This window comes from Staurois parvus, unplaced genomic scaffold (genome assembly GCF_062004578.1).
Source record: "Staurois parvus isolate SC_StPar_1 unplaced genomic scaffold, SC_StPar_1.0 ptg000005l, whole genome shotgun sequence".
Taxonomy (NCBI): Eukaryota; Metazoa; Chordata; class Amphibia; order Anura; family Ranidae; genus Staurois; species Staurois parvus.
The window spans coordinates 7,182,664-7,203,505 of NW_028317801.1; the positions used below are offsets into that span (position 1 = coordinate 7,182,664).

At 39.2% G+C, this 20,842-nt stretch overlaps 1 protein-coding gene across 1 annotated transcript in view; it reads right to left on the reverse strand.

Annotated features, from left to right (window-relative positions):
• Nucleotides 1-20,842, reverse strand: part of PTPRN2 (protein tyrosine phosphatase receptor type N2) — a 1,146,107-nt gene that overhangs the window by 740,093 nt on the left and 385,172 nt on the right. The window contains exon 10 of the mRNA XM_089694046.1: nucleotides 3,232-3,318. Within this exon, the coding sequence (XP_089550172.1) occupies nucleotides 3,232-3,318 (87 nt within the window). The remainder of the gene's footprint in view (nucleotides 1-3,231; nucleotides 3,319-20,842) is intronic.

The window sequence follows — 20,842 nt, forward strand, 5'->3', positions numbered from 1 at the left end:
TTACAGCAGTTTCAATTACAGTTATTCTACTGTCTTTTGATAAAGAAAGAGACACAAATTCCAGCTGACTCTAGTTTGACAACAAAAACATATGAAATGCTATGAAACATACCTAAACATGAAGGAAAAAAATGCCTCTGTTTTCTATAACTTCCATTAAGAATGAACTTTTATTTATGTAGTTTCAGCGGTGTTTGAATGTTGGAATATGATTGGTTGCTGCTGACAACAGTAATTTTGTCTGTTTTTTTTATCAGCCCTATGTTCTTAACAGTCAGAAACCTCTCCCAGTTCCTTTGTATTGTGCTTAGGACCCCTGGTGTGATTTCTTTCAACGTGAACTATTTTTTTCCCCATTTTCCAATATTACATCATTAATTTTATCTAGCTTGCCTTCAGCATGTGAGGAAGTTTTCAAGCTAGCATTATTAGTGCAATATGGTGACACCGCTATTCCTTGTGTAGCCATAGGCTAAAAAGTATTATCCGTCAGTTTGGGCAGATTATTGAGGCTGTAAACACGATTACTGTGTATAATATAATTTGTGATGTAATAATAAAAGAAATCATTCTCATATGAATGTATAGCTCACCATTTGTTAGACTTATATATGTTCCTTAATATCTTCAACTATCATCACAAGCAGTTTGGTGTTATAAATGAGATTTCTAGAGAATAGCTTATAAAAATAAACCTTTAGGATCTTCAGGATTATTTGTCCCTTGTTTCTAAGATATCACATGTTCATTTAAACGGTTTCTAGAGAGAACACAGTTTTAGCATTTTTTTTTCTTCTATAAATGCATTGAATCTTTTTAATATAAGTCATAAGAACACGAGGCATTAGCCCCAAGGTCACGCTCTGAGTTTATTATGTAGTTCTATTTTAGTTATTTTACTGTAAGCTACAAGTGGCTTCTAATAGTATCATTAACAATTAAAGAAGAGGTCCTCAAACTTTTGAAACAAAGGCGCAATTCACTGCCTTCCAGACTGTTAGGAGGCTAGACTGTGGCATTTGGAGCAGTAGGAATAAAAAACTGATCAGCAGTGCGAGTAAACAATGCCATAGCAACAACAAATCAAAAATAAATGGCGAGCACTAGAGAATTGGAGCCACTTGCACTAAATAGGAGTGGCAAACCCAATATAAAATAAATCAAAACAGCTCAATGCATAAAATATACATCAAGTACATGAATAAATGACAGTTACCCTTAAAAATTATCTGCGTGATCTACCAAATGTCCAGAAAAAAATTATAAGCATAAAGAATAAACTAAATAAAAACTAATATATAAATAAATGGTGCCTACTATGCAATGTACCTACAGTAACACTGGGTCCGTATGCCCATGAGGTCAGGAGGCTACAAATAACTGCTCCCCTCAATTAACATATGTAAAGAATAAAGAGGTTGTTCTCTTTCTTTGAAGAGGACCTTAACTGTGGAAACTGTGCCTAGAAAGGCAAGCAGAGGACAAAGAAAAGTCACCATATGTATCTGGTCTTCCTGCAAATGATGTTTCCCTCAATTACTAACTTACCATGCCTTGTTGCACTATGTTCCTGTGTGAAGGCTGAGATCTTGAAGTTAAAGCAGCTCCTTTGATTACTGGTAATGACCAAGTGCTTGTGTTCATACAAGGGTCTGTATAAGGGTTCTATGGATTCAATTGCTCTGGAATTAGCATTCGGTAATTTTACAGAAAATTTAATTGGGAACACAGCCAATATAAACTTCAAGAGACATGAAAAATACTACAAATCATTACTCTCACACTCAGACAGTCCTCTTTCCATGGTAGGAGCTGGACAGGGAATCCATGACTAAGATGCTATCTTCTGCAACTGGTATATAAAGAGAAACATTGCAGAACATCTAGAGCTTACACCAAATACAGGAAACATATGTGGGAGATGCAACCATCCAAAATATCTTATAGCCAGAGATGGATTAAGGTAGAATGGGGCCCTAAGCACAGTGGAACTTCCCTCCCACGTAACTTCAACTAACATTGATATGGATAGTAATAGGCACAGAGAAGCTGCTCTACTTACATTGCCTGTGCTTGCATGGCCCCATCAAACACCACCCCCCTGTAAGTGACAAACAAGTGATTGGGTTTTACCAGTTGCACTATCCCCCTGGTTTACTGCAGGAGTGTGAAGGTTGTAGCTGGGCCCTGTTGACATCCATCAGGCTTTTGAGTATCTCATGGACCCTAGGCTCCTGCCTAGATTTCCTTGTGGATGATCCAACACTGACATGCTTCTAACCGATGCATTCCCTGTAATAGTGATTTCACTGTCTGGCATGCACATTGATAAGCCATATAGTGGACATGATTAGTATGGAAAATATGTTTTAAAGTGGTTGTAAAGGTTGCAGTTTTTTTTTCTTTTACCTCAATGCATTCTCTGCATTAAGGTAAAAAACCTTCTTTATGCATCTCCCGCAACCTCCCTCCCCCCATCTACCTCTTATACTTCCCTGAGCCCGAACTCAATCCAACAATATGCACGAGAGCAAAGGCTCTCGTGGCTTTCTCTCTCCTTATTGGCTCAGACACAGCAGAGGGAGGCATTGTCAATCACAGCTATTGAGGAGGGACCGGGAGTATGGGTCCGAGCTGCACTCTGTGTGTCTTATGGGTACACAATGTCACAAGTATTTTGCTATGGTGGGCACTCTGTAGTGGGGAGCAGCCAGAAGCGCCAGCAGGGGACCCAAAAAGAGAAGGATCGGGGCTGCTCTGTGTAAAACATTTGCACAGAGCAGGAAATTCTGGCATGTTTATTATTAAAAAAAAAAAGTTATGTCTGTACAACGACAAGGACAAACACCACATAAAATGCATACCTGACTACTGTACACAATGTCACACTTTTGACTATTAATGAAAGTCATATTTTATCAGACTGAATGAAATGAAATTAAAACTTTGGAAAATTGTACTAGTTTCAAGCAGAATGAAAGCAGTATATATATATGACAGAGCATTATTCATCAAATAGAATACTCCTCTCATGAAATACATATTTTTCCTTCTGTAACATTTGCACATGTTCAGTTTGTACATTTCCTCAGCACACACAGCATAGAAAATACATTGCATACTTGATTTTTAACAGACCAGTATTCAACAATGTTATGTTACTGAAAGGATTATGGCCACTGTACTTAACCTGACTCTTTAAATCAAAGTAGAGTAGCTAAAGAAACCTACCTGACATCACTGAACACATTCATTTGCTGTTTCAGGAGCAAGGCGACTTCATTTAATAATTCCAGACCCTTCTCCACAGTCAGGGGGCTGTTAGGAGAAAGTAGAGGAAAAAACATTAACAAAAAAAATGGAACTCGTCAATAGGCGAAAGACTTAAATCCCATAAGAATTATCACCTTGGCCTGTCAAGGATATAAAAGCCATAGCTTGCTATATTCCTATCACATAGAGAGTGTGATATCTGGGGAATAGGGATCAGCTGCTCCAGCCAATATGATGAATCACCTGAATTTTTCAGCAATAAGACAAACAATACAGTGTAAATGAAATCCTTAGGAAGTCTAATGCCCCCCAACTGAAGGGATGAGCCGTATATCTATATATATATATATATATATATATATATTCCGCATGTGTGTGGTGTGTGTGTATTATTATTATTATTATTATACAGGATTTATATAGCACCAACAGTTTGTGCAGCGCTTTACAATATAAGGGAGACAGTACAATTATAATTCATTGCAGTACAGAAGAAATAGGAGGGGCCTGCGCGTGGAGCTTACAATCTAAAGATATATATATCATAATTTCATCATACTTCTTTAATTCTACAGATTAGATTAATATTTAAATGAATTGCCAATTGATTTTATATACTGTCATAAATACCGCGGGATTGTCACCTGGTCCTATAAAAATTTTGTGCAACTTCAATGAATTTGGGAAAGGAAATGGATTGTCTGGATTGGGTAATTCCTTGTCAATCACTGCTGAGATCGAGACACTGACACCCATCTTATAAATATAATCTCAACTCATCTCAAATAGGTGATATACGACTGCTTTCTAGTATACAGAGCTACATTTACTATCCATGTGATCTTAAACAAATAGTACAGCTCATTCCAGCCAGATGGAAGAAGCCATTAAAGTATACTGTATGTAACCCCACCTTTTAAAACAACCCATTCAATTTAAAATTGAAATGAAAGGCAAAACATTTGTGTATACCGTATATATATATATATATATATATATATATATATATATATATATATACACACACAGTATATATATATATATATATACACACACAGTATATATATATATATATATACACACACACCTTTTTTATTTACATACAGTCTGTTCTCAACTGTATAAAAGGTAAACAGCAGCACACTAATCTTGCCAATAAATGGTTATGCAGGGGGGTGTGGCAGGACACATCTGATCATTGGAGGGGAACAGGCTGAGTTTCCAGCACAGATTAAGAACTAACTATGCTGTGCTCTCATGCCCAGTGTAGTCAGTTTTTAATAATAAAGCAGAGGGACAGGAAGAAACACCAGGGATTTCATACAAAGGAAGCAATGCAAAAAAAACACACAAATACATAGTACAGCAGGCACATATAAGGAATATGAAATGTTCTGTTTATTTAAACCTGCTGTAGGACCAAGTTAAAAGCAGGGAGGCAATTGCAGATGAGCCAGATCAGGAAAAAATTATGCAGTCTTTTTTTATTTAGCATTATTAGAATTTAAAGAAATATAGCATTTAGATACCTCTCAACTTTTGAACTTCAGAGTGAGGGACACTTGAGAGAGGATATGACCTGCGGCGTGCATAGCGCGCCATGGCAAAAATTGGTGTGGCAAAATGCTTAACAGTGGGAGGGGCCTAAGGGGCACGGTTAAATAAAATATTCCTTGTACCTATAAACTATGTTTTGATTGCAGTGCAACAAGCAAGGGTCTCATGGACACAAACCCCAGCACAATCATTTAAAAAAAAAAGAATAAAAAGCTTCCATTATAAATGGTTTTGCGTAAACTGTGAAGAATACATTACACAAAGTGTGGAAGGATTCAAGAATGCATTATGCACAGTATGCAGGATTCAGGAGTGCATTTCATACAGAGTGCAGGGTTCGGGGGAGCATTTCATACAGAGTGCAGGATTCAGGAATGCATTTCATACAGAGTGCAAGGTTCAATAGTTAGTTAAGTGGCAAAGACACCAACTAAACATACTCTTACATTCTAAAACCTTGATTAACAGCATACAGATGCCGGGGGAAGAATGCAGGCATCAGATGGATAACAAATGAGTGCAGCCGAGCAGGACCTGCAGCAGTGTGAACATCTAGCACAGCCAGGGATTGACAAACAAGCCGCCGGGGGTACGGCTGCAATGACAGAGAGTGACCCCTGAAACACATATTGGCCCTGTCCATCCCCAACATCACAGGTTGGAGTTGACAGTTGCACGCTCCCTCCCATTGCGGCTGCAAGCCCTGCTGGCTTACCTGCCAATCCCTCGCTGTGCTAGATGTTCACACTGTTCACACTGCTGCAGGTCCTGCTCAGCTGGCAGTTAGAATATAAAGAATAGATAGAGTAATGCAGGACAAAGTAGGACAAAAGTGAAAATGGGGGAAAGTCCTGCCCAATCCGGGGCTGTTGGGAGGTTTGCATTTGGCAAATAAAAAATAGAATGCTGCAGGGTGGTACTATTCACTGTTTCAGACAAGCACATGGGGACACCACTAATACTAAACTTTTTTTTGAGGTCCATCTAACCATCTGCCTCCTGGACCTAATTCCTTCACAATTACTATAGTCACCCTCCTACTCTATTCTGCGCCCTCTAACTCACATGTTTAATCTTTCTATCTTTTTTAATGTGAATTTTTTATTAATAAATCCAAGTAGGAATCATCCCCAATAGCATACAATTCACATGTCCTCTGTGCCTCAAACCCTCTCTAATAAACTTTGTGTTCTCCCCACACTCTTACTCTCTCATTGGCCACCTTTTGCTGCTAGAGGCTCTTTGTTGGAACTGCAACTCATTCTATTGTGGATAAGCACTGCCTCTGATTGAGACACACATATCCTTAAAATGGCCACTACATTCTACAATCACAGACACTTTCTGTCCATGTTGCAGCTCTATTATTATTATTGTGCAATGATTGCACAGAAAGAGCCAAACAGGGAGAAATAGAGGGCCGCCAATAGGGAGGTAGAGCCAGTCTTCCTGTACTGTTATTGTTCCATCCATTTGTAGGGGGTCCAGGAACAGGGAGGGGACTCTAAGTGCCTCACAGGTGGAGTAATTCCGTGACTCCCAGCAATCAAAGAAAAGATCACCGAGCCCCATCAGGTAAGCATGGGAGCCAGAGAGCCCCATCAGGTCATAGGGCCACCAATAGGGTATGGAACCAGTCTTCCTGTACCGTTTCTGTTCCATCAGTTAGTAGGGAGTTTGGGGAAAGAATTCATTCTGTGACTCCCTGCAATGAAAGAAAAGATTCCTTGGCTCCATCAGGTCAGCAGAGGAGTCAGGGACAGAGAGTGGACTATATATTTATTTTTGGGAGCAGGGCGAGTAATCCTTTGTGCTGTAGCTCAATTAAATTAAAATTCCACACTCTTCTTCTATTCTCTTCTTCTTTATCAATCTGCTAGGCTCTGACAGGTAGGTTGAAATGGGCCCCATGATTCCAATGTTGGCCCTAGAGAAAAGACGCTTATGCTGGCTATACACTAGCAGAATTTCAAAATACAATTCGTACAAAAATTCTCATAACATTCAAATGCCATTTGAAAGATTTTTTTTGCTTTTAACATTCGATTTTGGACGGAATGGACTTTACCAATTGAAAAAAAGCATAAACTGTTAGAAATTTGTACATACAAGAAACATTTTATTTTAATTTTCTCATCACTGCAGTCAAAAACAAACATCAATATGAACCATTAGTCTTGGTTCACACTACTGGGACCTGAAAGTCATGCAACTTTGCCAGGCGACTTGAGTACTACTTTGAAGCAACTTTGAATCAACTTTCAGGGAATGAATGGGTAATCTTCCAATAATGTTGGATCCAAATCACATCAATATAGATGAGGATCCAACTTGGAGGCGACTTCCATTAAAGTCTATGGGCACAAGTCTGATTGAAGTCGCCTTGAAGTAGTACAGGAACCTTTATAAAGTCGGAGTTACTTCAGTAGTGCTAAATTAAGACAGCTTTCATTGACTAACATGGGATTTCACATGTCATGCGACTGGATCCCAAGTCGCAGCAATGTGAACCGAGCCTTAACTGCTTTCCTGCTGCCCTATAGCAGAAATACTGGTACAGGATGGCAGGGCTGTGCAAAATCACATATACAGTTGTGTTCAAAATAATAGCAGTGTGTTGAAAAAAGTGAATAAAGCTCAAAATCCTTCTAATAGCTTTTATTTCCATACACACAAATGCATTGGGAACACTACACATTCTATTCCAAATCAAAACATGAAGAAAAATATATCAAATTTGTGTTGTTCCTCTAAAAAAATTGAAGAAAAGTACATATTAGACTTTTCAAAAAAATAGCAGTGTTTGTATTCTTCTTTACAAACGCAAACATTTACTATATAAACTGAAAAATGTTTGAAGATTTTGCTTTCCTTTGAATCACTTAATGAATATTTAGTCGTATAAGCACTGTTTCTGAGAACTGCTGTACATCTGTGTTGCATGGAGTCAACCAACTGCTGGCACCTGTGAACAGGTATTCCAGCCCAGGATGATTGGACTACATTCTACAGTTCTTCTCTATTTCTTGGTTTTGCCTCAGAAACGGCATTTTTGATGTCACCTCACAAGTTTTCTATTGGATTAAGATTCGGGGATTGGGCTGGCCACTCCATAACGTCAATCTTGTTGGTCTGGAACCAAGATGTTGCACGTTTACTGGTGTGTTTGGGGTCGTTGTCTTGTTGGAACACCCATTTCAAGGGCATTTCCACTTCAGCATAAGGCAGCATGACCTCTTCAAGTATTCTGATGTATTCAAACTGATCCATGATCCCTGGTATGCGATAAATAGGCCCAACACCGTAGTATGAGAAACATCCCCATATCATGATGCTTGCCCAACCATGCTTCACTGTCTTCACAGTGTACTGTGGCTTGAATTCAGTATTTGGGGGTCATCTGACAAACTGTCTCTGGCCACTAGACCCAAAAAAAACACTCTTACTTTCATCAGTCTACAAAATGTTTCTCTTTAGGCCAGTCAATGTGCTCTTTGGCAAATTGTAAACTCTTCAGCACATATCTATTTTTCAACAGTGGGACTTTGCGGGGGCTTCTTGCAGATAGCTTGGCTTCATATAGATGTCTTCTAATTGTAACAGTCCTTGCCATTTTGGCTATTCTTCTATCCATTCGAATGGTAGTTTTTCGCTTTCTTCCACGTCTTTCAGGTTTTGGTTGCCATTTTAAAGCATTTGCAATCATTTTAGCTGAGCAGCCTATCATTTTCTGCACTTCTTTATATGTTTTCCCCTCTCCAATCAACTTTTTAATCAAGGTACGCTGTTCTTCTGAACAATGTCTGGAACGACCCATTTTCCTCAGAATTTCAGAGAGAAATGCACTGTAACCAGCATGTACAACATTTGCTGCCTTCCTTCCTTAAATAAGGGCAATAATTGCCACCTGTTTTTCAAAGAATGAATGACCTCACTAATAGAACTCCACACTGCTATTATTTTTGAACATGCCCTTTCAATTAGTGATTCAATTACACAGAATTAGCAGCATGCATGTCATGACTGTTGGGTCTGTTGGATTTCTATTACTCTACTACACCTGCTAGTAAATTATTTGCCATGTAGAAATATCATTTCTACCAAAAACAGTGATTGATCAGGTTAGTGATGTCTGACACAACTGTATATGTTGAACACAACATCATCAACTGTGATGTTGAACACAACTGTATATATATATGTGATTTTGCATTTCCTGGTAATTGGCCATTGGCGGCCTCAGCTGTCGATCACCAGGTCCTGGCCGGTGATTTCCCAGCTGGCACCTGGCGATCACCAAGCATCACTGATGGGGGAGAGGTCTGTATGTAAACAATACAGATCTCTCCCCTGTTGGCTCCTGCACCCTGCTTTGCATGGCTCTGCATAGCAGAGCCATACAAAGCAGTGTGCTTACAGTGAAACACAGACAGCACACAGTAAAACACACAAAGCGCACAGTTAACCCTCTGATCGTCCCAAATTTAAACCCCTTCCTGCTCAGTGTCATTAGTACAGTGTCAGTGCTTTTTATTAGCACTGATCACTGTATTGGTGTCACTGGGGATGTCATGTCACAGTTAATCAGTTCCCCCCAGTGTCAGAATGCCCACTGCAGTCCTGATCGCTGCTATTACTGGTATAAAAAAAAAATTCCAGTATACTGTATATACCGCCATTTGTAAATGCTATAACTTTCATGTAAACCAATTATTTACAGGTTTTGGGATTTTTTTTAGCAAAGACATGTAGCAGAATACATTGTGGCCTAAATTTATGACAAGATTTGATTTTTTAAATTATTTTACTGGACATGTTTTATAGCAAAAAGTCAAAAATATTGTTTTGTTTTTTTTCAAAATTGTCGGTCTTTTTTTGTTTATAGTGCAAAAAATTTAAAACGCAGAGGCGATCAAATACCACCGAAAGAAAGCTCCATTTGTGGGAAAAAAGGACATCATTTAAATTTGGGTGCAGCGTTGCATTATTGCGCAATTGTCAGTTAAAATAACGCAGCACATATCGCAAAAAATGGCCTGGTCAAGAAGGGGGGCAAGTGGTTAATGATTAGAAAAACAAACGAATGTTCTAACAATACACAACTTTGATTACATTTCTTCTAGTGTATACCCAGCTTTACACAACTGGGTTGGTTGTAAGATTAGTGTAGTGAGAGAGGTTTACAGAACAACTGTTGTATGTTTTCAGATGTAACTAGTGTAAACACCTGCATTTGTCCCAATTGTCCTGATACCTGCCCCCAGTTATCTTCTGGAGCAGTAGCCAATCAGGTTCTGCTTCAGGGCACATGTGCGGACAGGTGGTGCCTAAATTACAAGCAGGGCTGAACAAAATTACAAATGCTTTGGCAGGTAAAACTGTTCATGTATGACTGTTTCTAATGTCTATTTATCTTGCTTCCTGGAGTTCAGCTTTAATGGATTGTTATACATAACAAATGATTTATGCCAAGCGTGGTCCTCCATTAAAATTCATGATTCATTCTATATCAGTAGATAAATAGTAGCACCGCTGATTCCACATTGCCTTCGCATATGTGTTAATTAAACCTTTCCTTTCTATACTGTCACTGTGTCACTGTCTCCTGCCTGGCGTTTCCTTATTAGCACATCATTGTTCCAGCACCTCCCCTGTCGGCCCAGCGCTGACATGACAAGAATACATTAAAGCATGGAACGGCTGTGTCTTCTTAACGCTCACGTGTACCTCTGGCACTTGCAGGGTTAAAAAAAAAAAAACATTACAGGCATTGCTTGAAAAAAGAAAGGGAATATTATATTTATTATGTGCTTCTTGCAGAAATAAGGGGTTTATTTATAAACACAGTAGGTGAGGAAGTGATTACTAAGCGCAACACAGCGGTAGAGGGTCAAATCCCAGCAGTTAGCGCAAAAGGAGCTTTAAAAGGCATTCACAGTTTGCAGATTGACGTCACATGTTATCTGTGTGGAATAGATGTATGGAATTATCTAAAAAAAAAAAAAAAAAAAATAGAGCCTATTCATCTACAGTCTCAGCAGCTTTACATCTATAAATGGTGACTTCTGTGACATGCGTTGTGATCTGCTGCGCGGCATGCCCTGTAAGTAACTGCCCACGTGTAATTACCATGTAAACAATAGCTGATCAAAAGGAGAGAATGCCAAGCCTGCTCTGCATTATGTTCTAGTGAATTCTGCCTCTAAAGTCAGTGTAGAAATGATATTTGAATTGAAAGGCTTAGAGCTAACAGGCAATTTCTACAAATAAATGATGTCACCCGCCTTTACGCTGACTAGCTTTTGTCCAAATAAGGCTAAAGCAAGTGAAACTAAACGTAACCAAACCAATCCAAGGAACTTATCTTTACACATCATGGCAAAGTAATTAGGAGGAATTGTAGAACCAACATGCATTTTTTATCATGTGATCAGCTAAGCTGCTCAGGTTTGTCAGAGGTTTACTTAAAGCCCCACTCTGTGATAAAAGTAAATTATTACCACATCTTCCTTCCACCCCCTTCTAACCTCTGTTGAAAGTATTTATTGCCCCTTTACTTTGTGAAGCCAACAATACTCACCTAAGTTCCTCATCCAGGTACCTCACTGTCACCAGTTCTAGTGTAGGAGACCATCAATCCAGCACTGCAATCGCGCCCCAAGAGCAACACTCCCGTACCCTCCCCCTGTGATATCATCAGTCCTCTTTTCTCACTTGAGAGGACCCTGCCAGCAGCAATCCAATAGAAAGTGTCATAAAGAAGGACCCCAATCAGTAAGAGAACAGAAGAGGAGAAGACTTGGGGCTGTGGCATCACATGACGTGGATTACAGCAAGTAAAAATGGCCATTTAGATATGGATTTTTTAAAATGTTTTATATAGATAGGTTTTTAGGTTTGTACAATACAGTCATACGATATGAACATACAAAATGTGGTTTATATGGTCTCAAACATGGTATAGGCATACAATGTTAAGTACGTACAACCCTTCATCGTATCTAAAGAAACCAGGAACCCATTTGGGTTAAACCAAGTAGATGTTCCAAGGTCATAATTAAACGTTGTACAAATCATATTCTTTGCAGGAAAAGGAAAACCATGGTACATTGGCGGAGGGAAATGGTAAGTAGAAAAAAGTAAAAGGAAGAAGAGTAATAAAAAAGGGGGGGCAGGAAGAAAAGGGGGAGGGAATGAAGGGGAGAGGGTAAGGGAAAGGGGAGGAAAACATTCCTTTGGGGGGATATATCTAGTGCTACTAAGGTGTTAAGGGTCACTGGCCAAAAAACATCCTTCCTTCCTCAGAAAAGGTACAGGAGTTCCAGTAAAACCAGGATTTTCTGTAAGTTTCCTGTTTATTCAGGGAGGAGAGAACAAGGTCCCCCAAACAGTTTATGTCTTTGACTGCACAGTAATAGTGTGGCTGAGGGAGGATTATGCAGGCCATACACGAGTCGAATTCCAAAATAATTTTCTTTAGAAGATCGGAAATTTCGTGCTTTTTGCAATCCGATGGTGCCACCATTGATTTCGAAATTTGACCAGCCAAGCCTTTAATTTCACCGCAGGTTGCTACAGAAAATAATTTTTCTGGCCAAGAATTTTCTTTTCTTTCCAGGCCACAGCTCATGCTCATTTCTTTTGTTCAATTACATTTCTCGTACAATTCTCTCATCATTGATTAGAAATTTGTTTGTTTTTAAAAAAATTTCCAACATCCCTGATCACTCAAATTCAATGGTTGCTCAAAAATAGTCCATTGCTGTGGTCCGCTAATGGTGTAAAATTTTAAGAAAACTTCTTAGAAAAGATTTTCGAAAGAAAATCCTTTCAGAATTCGACCCATGTATGCCAGCATCAGGGTCCTTTCACTTCAGAGGGACACAGACCTTGGCTGTATTCAGGAGATGGTGAAGTACAGATTTTTGTAGGTCTTATGCAGGAGTGAGGAGTGGTGTAGTAGGAAGAATGCTGAGCAGTCAGGGATAATAAAAACCTGTGTGCTTCTGAGCTCTGATTCTAATATGAAAGTATGTATAAAGCTGAACTTTTGGCTTCTTTACACCTCCAACACAAACCTGTCATGTTGGGGTATTGTTTGTGAAGTATTGCGGGTGTTCTGTACCTCCTTGTGAGTATCTTAATGTTAGTTTCTTGAATCCATGTACAAATGGTTTTTGGGCGAGGTGAAGGATTCTGCTTCTTTGTTGTGAAGAGAAGGTCAAGTTTAAGTCCTTTTCCCATTTAGCCAGAAATTGGGGACAACAGTCTTCATCTGGCCCTCGGGAGGAAAGCAGATATACAACATAGAGAAAATGTCTAAGGGACCTTGTGCATTACACAAGGATTCTAAATGGTTAAGAGGCCTCTGATGTCCTGTGGGGGTGGACAACAAAAGAAAAAAAATGGTGCAGTTGTGATGATCTCCAATTGCCCAGAATCAGTGGCATTTGTGAGAATGTCGAGAGGAGTCACCAGCCATTGGAGAAAAAGTGGGAGGCTTTGGATTAGAGTATGGCCCATGAGGTCACTAAATGGTCCCGAACATGTATTGGGGCATTGCAGATTTGACTATATTTGGGTATAGAGGGGGCAGAGGAGAGGTTAAACTTTAAAAGAGCCTGTGCTGAACACATGATAGTAGGAGCAAATGGGATTTTTTTTTCATTTTCAGCAATCGCAGAGAGGCTGGTGGGAGGGAGGGGTGAGTGTGTGTGTGTGTGTGGGGGGGGGGGGGGCTTACATTAATCCCAGAGTGGAATTACTTGCATTTAAAAGTAAACGTTTTTTTTGTCCTATACATAATAGTTCATATTTGTGTCAGTATTGGTGTAATAATTGATAATATAATATTATCTGCACTAGAATATTGGCAGACTTTTATAATCAATTAGACAGTTTGGTTAGGGGGTAAGGTTAGATGGACTAGTAGTTTTAGACAGACTTTACATAAGTGGCTAAAAAAATTAAGTCCAGCTAATACTTTTTAAGCAGTTACACAAACAGTTTATTTTCTTTTGGGGATAAAGGTTTTAACTAAATGAATAAAGCTGACCATTGTAAGCAACCCTGTCAGTGTTAAAGGATAAGTTCACCTTTCGTAACATGTTACATATTACACTCATATTCAGGATGTAAAATATAACATGTTACAAACAGACCGGCCCCCAGTCCTCCCCGCTCTGACAGCTAGCGGGGGATCTTCTCCTTCCTGCTAGCTGTCACAATTTTTAAAAAATGTGGCCATGCGGGGCTCCATCTGCCTGGCTGCGTCATTCATTCACAGTGTTCTGTGAATGAACGAACTACAAGTCCAGACAACCTTAGTGGCTGTCGGCTTGCAGATCTCAATAAACTACAACGGGGCTGTGGAATGCCATAGTGGTTAATTGATTCTTCCTGTCAGTTTATCTGCTTGCCCGTACATCTCATAGGGAAGCAGATGTACTGACAGGGCTGCAGGAGACCTGCCTGGCACCAGCAATCTGCTGATCGCTGATGCAATGCTTAAGAGGCTCCAGAAACAAAAAATTATAAATGCACATTTTTCTACCTGCAAAAAAGGTAAAAAGGTGCACTTATCCTTTAAATGTTTCAACCCTATAATGTCTACTTTTGCTGGCCAGAATGATCTGATAAAGGAAGTTCAAAAGCAACAGCAGGATCAACAGGTAAAAAGACTTTTATTAATATAAAAATACTTTTTTATAATGGCAACAGCTCTGGTAATGTTAGTGATAGACTGCATCATTTATTTTTTTAATTTTGCCTTTAGTACCACTTTATTTATTTATTACAGCACTGCCAATTACACAGCACTTTACATATATATATATATACACACACACACACTGTATATATATATTGTACATTAACATCAGTCCCTAACACTCAAGGAGCATACAATCTAATGTCCCTAACTCACATTCATACATATACTAGGGACAATATAGACAGAAGCCAATTAACCTGCCAACATGTCTTTAGAGTGTGGGAGGAAACCCACACAGGCACAGGGAGAACATGCAAACTCCAGGCAGGTGGTGCCGTGGTTGGGATTCAAACCAACAACCCTAGTACTGGCAGGGAGAAGTGCTAACAATTTAGCCACTGTGCTGCCCCTAAGATACATGTTAGGGGAAAAAACGATGCAGTACATCTCCACAATACCTGCCCATTTGCCCATGTTTTATTCCTTTAAAGACTGTGCAAGTAAATAAAAACAGCTGTTGATGGGGCAGAAATACACTCAGCTCCTGGTATGGGCTGATAACACAGCTTTTTTGTGGACTGAATGGTATCAGCCCTGCACTGTTGTCTTTTGCTAAACTCTCACTTTCCTCATCTCTTCAACATAGAATATAATTATTTTGTGGTCCAAGACAAAATCTATGAGGGCTAATTAGACTTCATGAGATAACACAAGATGTGCGCCCAGGAGATGGGGTAGCTCTGAGTCTTTGACATGATCAAAGAGATTACACAATATGATTTCAATGACAAAATGTAGCAAATACGATAAGTCCCTTGTTAGGGTTTACATACACTTTAAGGATGCTGAAATTGAATTATTCCATGATTTCAGTAAACTATTGTTTGTATGATTTGCTGAAATATATGCTACATTAGAACTGTATCTTCTGGTAAACCTGTCTCCTGACTGCTGTAAACATATTGTTATCCCCTGTGCATAAATCAAAAAAAAGTTTGGAAACATGCCTGACTTTAAGTTTGGTTCACTTAAGCTAATAGATTAAAGTGGTTGTAAATCCTTCCATATACCCAGTGAAGTGACTGGCCTCTGGTGACACACAGAGATAAAACAAACCTCCTACATAAGTTGTACCTGTTTATCTGTCGTTTTCTCTTCCTTAGAGCCATTCAAAGTGCTGAAATTATAAAGCTTGTCTAAGAGTTCAGAAAAAATGGGGTGGAGAGCTGGAGTCTTCTTGATAAGTTAAACTGCCCTATTCTCCGTTTTCTCAGTTGAAAGGTATGTTTCTTGCACAAAGCAACATTTCAGACAGAACACAGGTGGCACTTAGGCAGTCTCTAGCTGCTAACATTTACCTTTACAAGTGGCTGGATTGACATTTAGGGAATAAATGATAGGGTAAAGTTAAAGAGGCTCTGCCCATTCAGTGACAGTGCTTCTTTAAAGCGCACACTGGACCCAGTCACAATAACTTTCTATGCTCTCCCCCTCTTACTCCTTTAGAGTTGCTACAAAATACCCAAAACTGGTGTGTGGCTTCATACATTACTGGTAACTAGGGCTCAGTGGCCAACTGCCAGGCCTGAACACTGACATATGAGTAGGATCTATAAGTTCTCAACCCTATATATGCTTCAACAATATCTGAAACAGTAATAAGAAGAGCACAGCAGTGAAGATGAGTATGGCTCCATGCGCACTAACGTTTTTGTTCAGCTAAAAAAAATGCTGGTAATAGCGTTTTTTAGTAGCGTTTTAGTAGTTTTTAGAAGCGTTTAGGAGCATTAGCATTTTATTAGCGTTTTTCCAGTACATGTAGGAAAAATAAAAGCTAGGAAAAAAGCTGTTAGGAGTGTTTTAGTAGCGTATTTAGTGTTTTAGTAGCGTATAGGAGCATTTAGTGTTTTTTTTTCTGCTGGAAAAATACTCCAAAAAAAACTCTACAAAAACATTTTTTTTCTGCTCCTAGACACTGAAGCTCAAAAATCGCTAATAGCTTAAAGTAGTGCGCATGGACACAGAGGATAACACTATTTAGCTTCTAGGAGCAGAAAAAATGCTAATAACAGCTTCTAGGAGCTTAAAAAACGCTAGTGTGCATGGAGCCAACAAGTGGATGAGGAGGAGCACAAGGGAAGGTGAGTATAAGTGGGCCAGGGGGGTTAAAAAAAACTCTGTCACTTTGCCCCAAATGGACAGTCTCTTAAGGGCAAATAATTTATTATTAGACTTTGTGTTTGATTCGTGTGCACCAAAATGTGGGATTTCTGGAAAATCATATGCTGCAAATTTAGTGTTGGTAATCAGAGTCCAATACTACAACACCTTTCATGAACTAGAAAACAATGGACCATGCCAATAACTTACAGGCAGTCCTTGAGTTACATACATGTGACTTACATCCAACTCATACTTACAAACGGAGGGAGACAACAGCCAGTGAGCGGAAATCTACCCCTAGGAAGGGAAATTCACTCCTGTAAGAGTTATCACGGGAAAAAGGTTCCTCCACTGAAGGTTTATCCCCAACCCTTGTTTTCACAACAACCCAAAATTTTCAAAATCCAATTGTCACAGGGACAGAAAGTGAGGTGAAGTCTTCTAAACAAGGACACAGACAGCAAAACAAACATTGCAGGGGTGTTAACCCTTCCCCAATGCTATCCAAAAAATGTTTAATTTTTTTTGGCTGGAGTTACACTTAAAAAATGTACCTGTTCCTACTAAATACAAATTCAACTTAAGAACAAAACTATAGAACCTATCTTATTTGTAACCTGGGGACTGCCTCTATTCGACTTGTTCTGTCACTGCATACATTAGAGAAGCCTTTCTCAAGCTGTTCAACACAGAGGAACCCTTGACATAACTTTCAGATCTCAGGGAACCCCTGCTAAAAATGACTATATCAACAATTTATGATACATTAGTACACGGTTTCTCAACCAGGGTTCCGTGGATCATTAGGGTTCCTCCAGAGGTTGCTAGGGGTTCCTTGGGCAATGAGCAATTTCTGCCTCTCAAACAAGTTCCCACTGACACCATTGATCTTTTTAGCTATCTGAAGGGGGTAATTCTTCCCAATGACCACAAGTGTAAGGAACATTCTTCCAGCTGACCATCACACTAGTGTATCATGAGTTGTGGATATAGTATTTTTTAGCAGGGGTTCCCTGAGACCAGAAAGTTATTTCAAGGGTTCCTCTGTGTTGAAAAGGTTGAGGAAGGCTGCATTAGTGTGATAGTCAGAGGTAAGACTGCTCCTTACACTTGTGGTCATTGGGAAGAATGACCCCCTTACAGATTACTAAAAAGATCAATGGTTCCAGTGAGAACTTACCCGAGAGGCAAAAATTGCTCATTGCTCAAGGAACCCCTGGCAACCTCTGCAGGAACCCTAGGATTCCATGGAACCCTGGATGAGGAACCCTGCATTAGAGCAAAAAGTATGTCTTCAGCACACCATGGATCTGCAGGACGGGTCCAAAGTTTTATTCAGCGATCGCATCATAAATACAAATGTGACGTTTCGGAGTATCGCAGGACCCCTTCATTTAATTTCACCTTTTGAATCACTAGGTTTCCATAGCACCTATATAATGACTAGCGGAAATTTATAAGACTTATAAAGGCTTGTTTTTCTGATTGTTGTCTTTATTTTCCTATGCTTCCTATTTCTCTCTTTTTCTTGTTTACATATTTTTTGCAGAAATAAAATCTCTTGCTCTCTTTATTTTCCCTAGTAGTTGTAATGTATGCATGCCTTTGCTCAGATGCATGTAGAAGCCAATTCCAATATAGGTGACACTTTGTAGAATCAATTTCAGGTTCTCACCTGCAAAGGTCAGTGACGATTACTAAAACTTAGAAAGGCCTCCACCTCCGTAATGCAGTAATGGAGCAGAATGGAAGGGAATTAACTCTCCAGGGCTATTACCAAAGCGAGGATCTAGATATGTCATATAGAATTCACATCAAAATACACCATGATTTCCATGTTGGCTGTGCGGACTTAGCAAGAAATAAGAGGTGACAAGATAAACTGATCCGGTGATATGATAGCCTCATACAAATTAGAAATTAGATTAGTCAATATCCACAAACGGGGCACAGTTATAACAAGTAAAAACATGCTCTTTAGATCATATTAAATATGTCCAGTCTAAACCAAATAAACTACAACATAAAATATACAGAGAAATCCAAATATTGGGATAACAAGGCATACAATTTTGTTTTTGAATTGATTTTTTTTCAACCAAGGAGATAGTGGATATTTTGAATTACTGGATAGTTTTAGCAATAGTGTAGGAGTCAGAAAAGTATCAAACAGCCAAGGATCATAACATAATGACTGACTGGTGCTATCCCTGCTGTCATGAATCACAATTTTCAGAAATTGTATCTATACAGCATACAAAAGGAAGGCCTGTGAAAAAGAACTCGTTGTGCTCCAGTGTGCACCTAAAGAATATGTCAACCCAAAATTTCATATTCATGATATCTGCCTGCAGTGCCATGTGTAAAATACCTAGTGTTCCTGCCAGACACTCTGCTTTCCTATTAAAAACTGACCACACTGGGTATGAGGGCACAGGGTGGTCAGTTCTCTAGCTAAGCTGACAACTTAGTCTGCTCTCCTCCAATAATTAGACTTGTGCTGACACGCACCCAGCATAGCCATTCACTGGGAAGTTCAGTGCCCTGTTGTTTCCACTCCACCAGCTCTCTGAGCTCCTTAAGTAGCTGAGAACAGAGTATATGTGATCACTTCTAAGAAAAGGGAGCAAAAAAAGGTATTTATAATTTTTTTTAAATCTATACACAAATGTTTTACCTTTCATTTTTATTTTAAACTGAATGGGTTGTTTTACATGGTGAGGGTTACATATACATAAACCCCTTCCTGCCGACCATACACATATACTGTATGGGGCCTCACAGAAGTGGGTCTTTTTCTGTGAGGCCGCATATATATGTATTTCTCTTTGTGCTGGGACACCTGGGACACAGGGTACACCCCTGTGCTTACTTTATCTTCTGAATGAAGAGAAAAATACATGGTATCTTGGTATCTTTCTCTTCATGCAGGAGAAGATATAAACAAACAATAGTGTATAAAAAAAATAAATACAAAAATAAAAGTAAAGAATAAAGAAAAAAAATTACTAGATCAAGGTTTGCCAGGGTTAGTGTTAGGGTCAAGGTAAGGGCCAAAGGTTAAGGTCAGTGTCAAAGGTCAGGGTCAGTATAGTTTGGATAGATTTAAAAAAAAAAACATTTTTTAAGTAATATTAGTGTCAGGGTCAGTGTGTTTTAGGCAGGATTTACAAAAATGAAAAATGCCCACTATTGTTTCTGGGCCCTACTACACGTACAAGCAACAACTGAAATACACATAAGTGGTATCACTGAGATCGTCAGTAGCAGGAGAATTTATTTTGGGTTGTTCTTTGGTGATAAATTATGGTAATAGCAAGGAATATACAGCTACATTTAAACAAAACATTTTTAAACTATTTTTGGCCAGTTTTGCTTTAATAACAAAAAAAAAGTTAAGAGATATTTGTAACTAATATCTCATAATAGAAAACACACTAAGTGCTTTGGATTGAGGAAAATACACAATAAAAGAGAGATATGCTTTGTTCACTATTCATTTCAGAGGTTTACAGCCACTTACTGGACTAATCGCATAGCCGTGCCATTAATTTTAAATGGCACCTTAATGCCCTACTACATTAGCAGGTAACACACCCACGCTGCGGCGTGCCACAACGCAAACGCAGGCCATTGTGGAGCCTGTGTTTAATAAAAGGTCCATGTTTAATGTGCCCTGCCAGCACACTCCAAAAAAATGGCTGCCTTGATGCAGAGTATCTAAATACATGACAATGCTCTGTATTAACACGCGTTCTTTCATTCATAGTATGAACGTGCCTTTAAACTTTGTACCTGAAACTACGTTGTACGCTCTGTCTCACCTTCCAGTAAAATAAAATTTGGAAGTGATGCAGTTTACAGTAGATGTATTTCTGACGAGTATTTTGGTCCACTCTCAAACTCTGCATCTCCCATCCATATGTCACTTTCATCCCTCCTCGGCTCTGACTTCTGCACCCCCCCCCCATCTGCCCTCATCTCTTCCCCCTCCCCCCTACAAAGCTCTACCATCTTCTATGTGTCTTACTTTTGTTGCTGTATTAGGCCTCATGCACACAGGGCATTGTTTACAGCCACTCTTAGGGGTGTCAGGTGTTTTTTTTTTATTACAGCTTCCAAACGCCCCTCTATGTT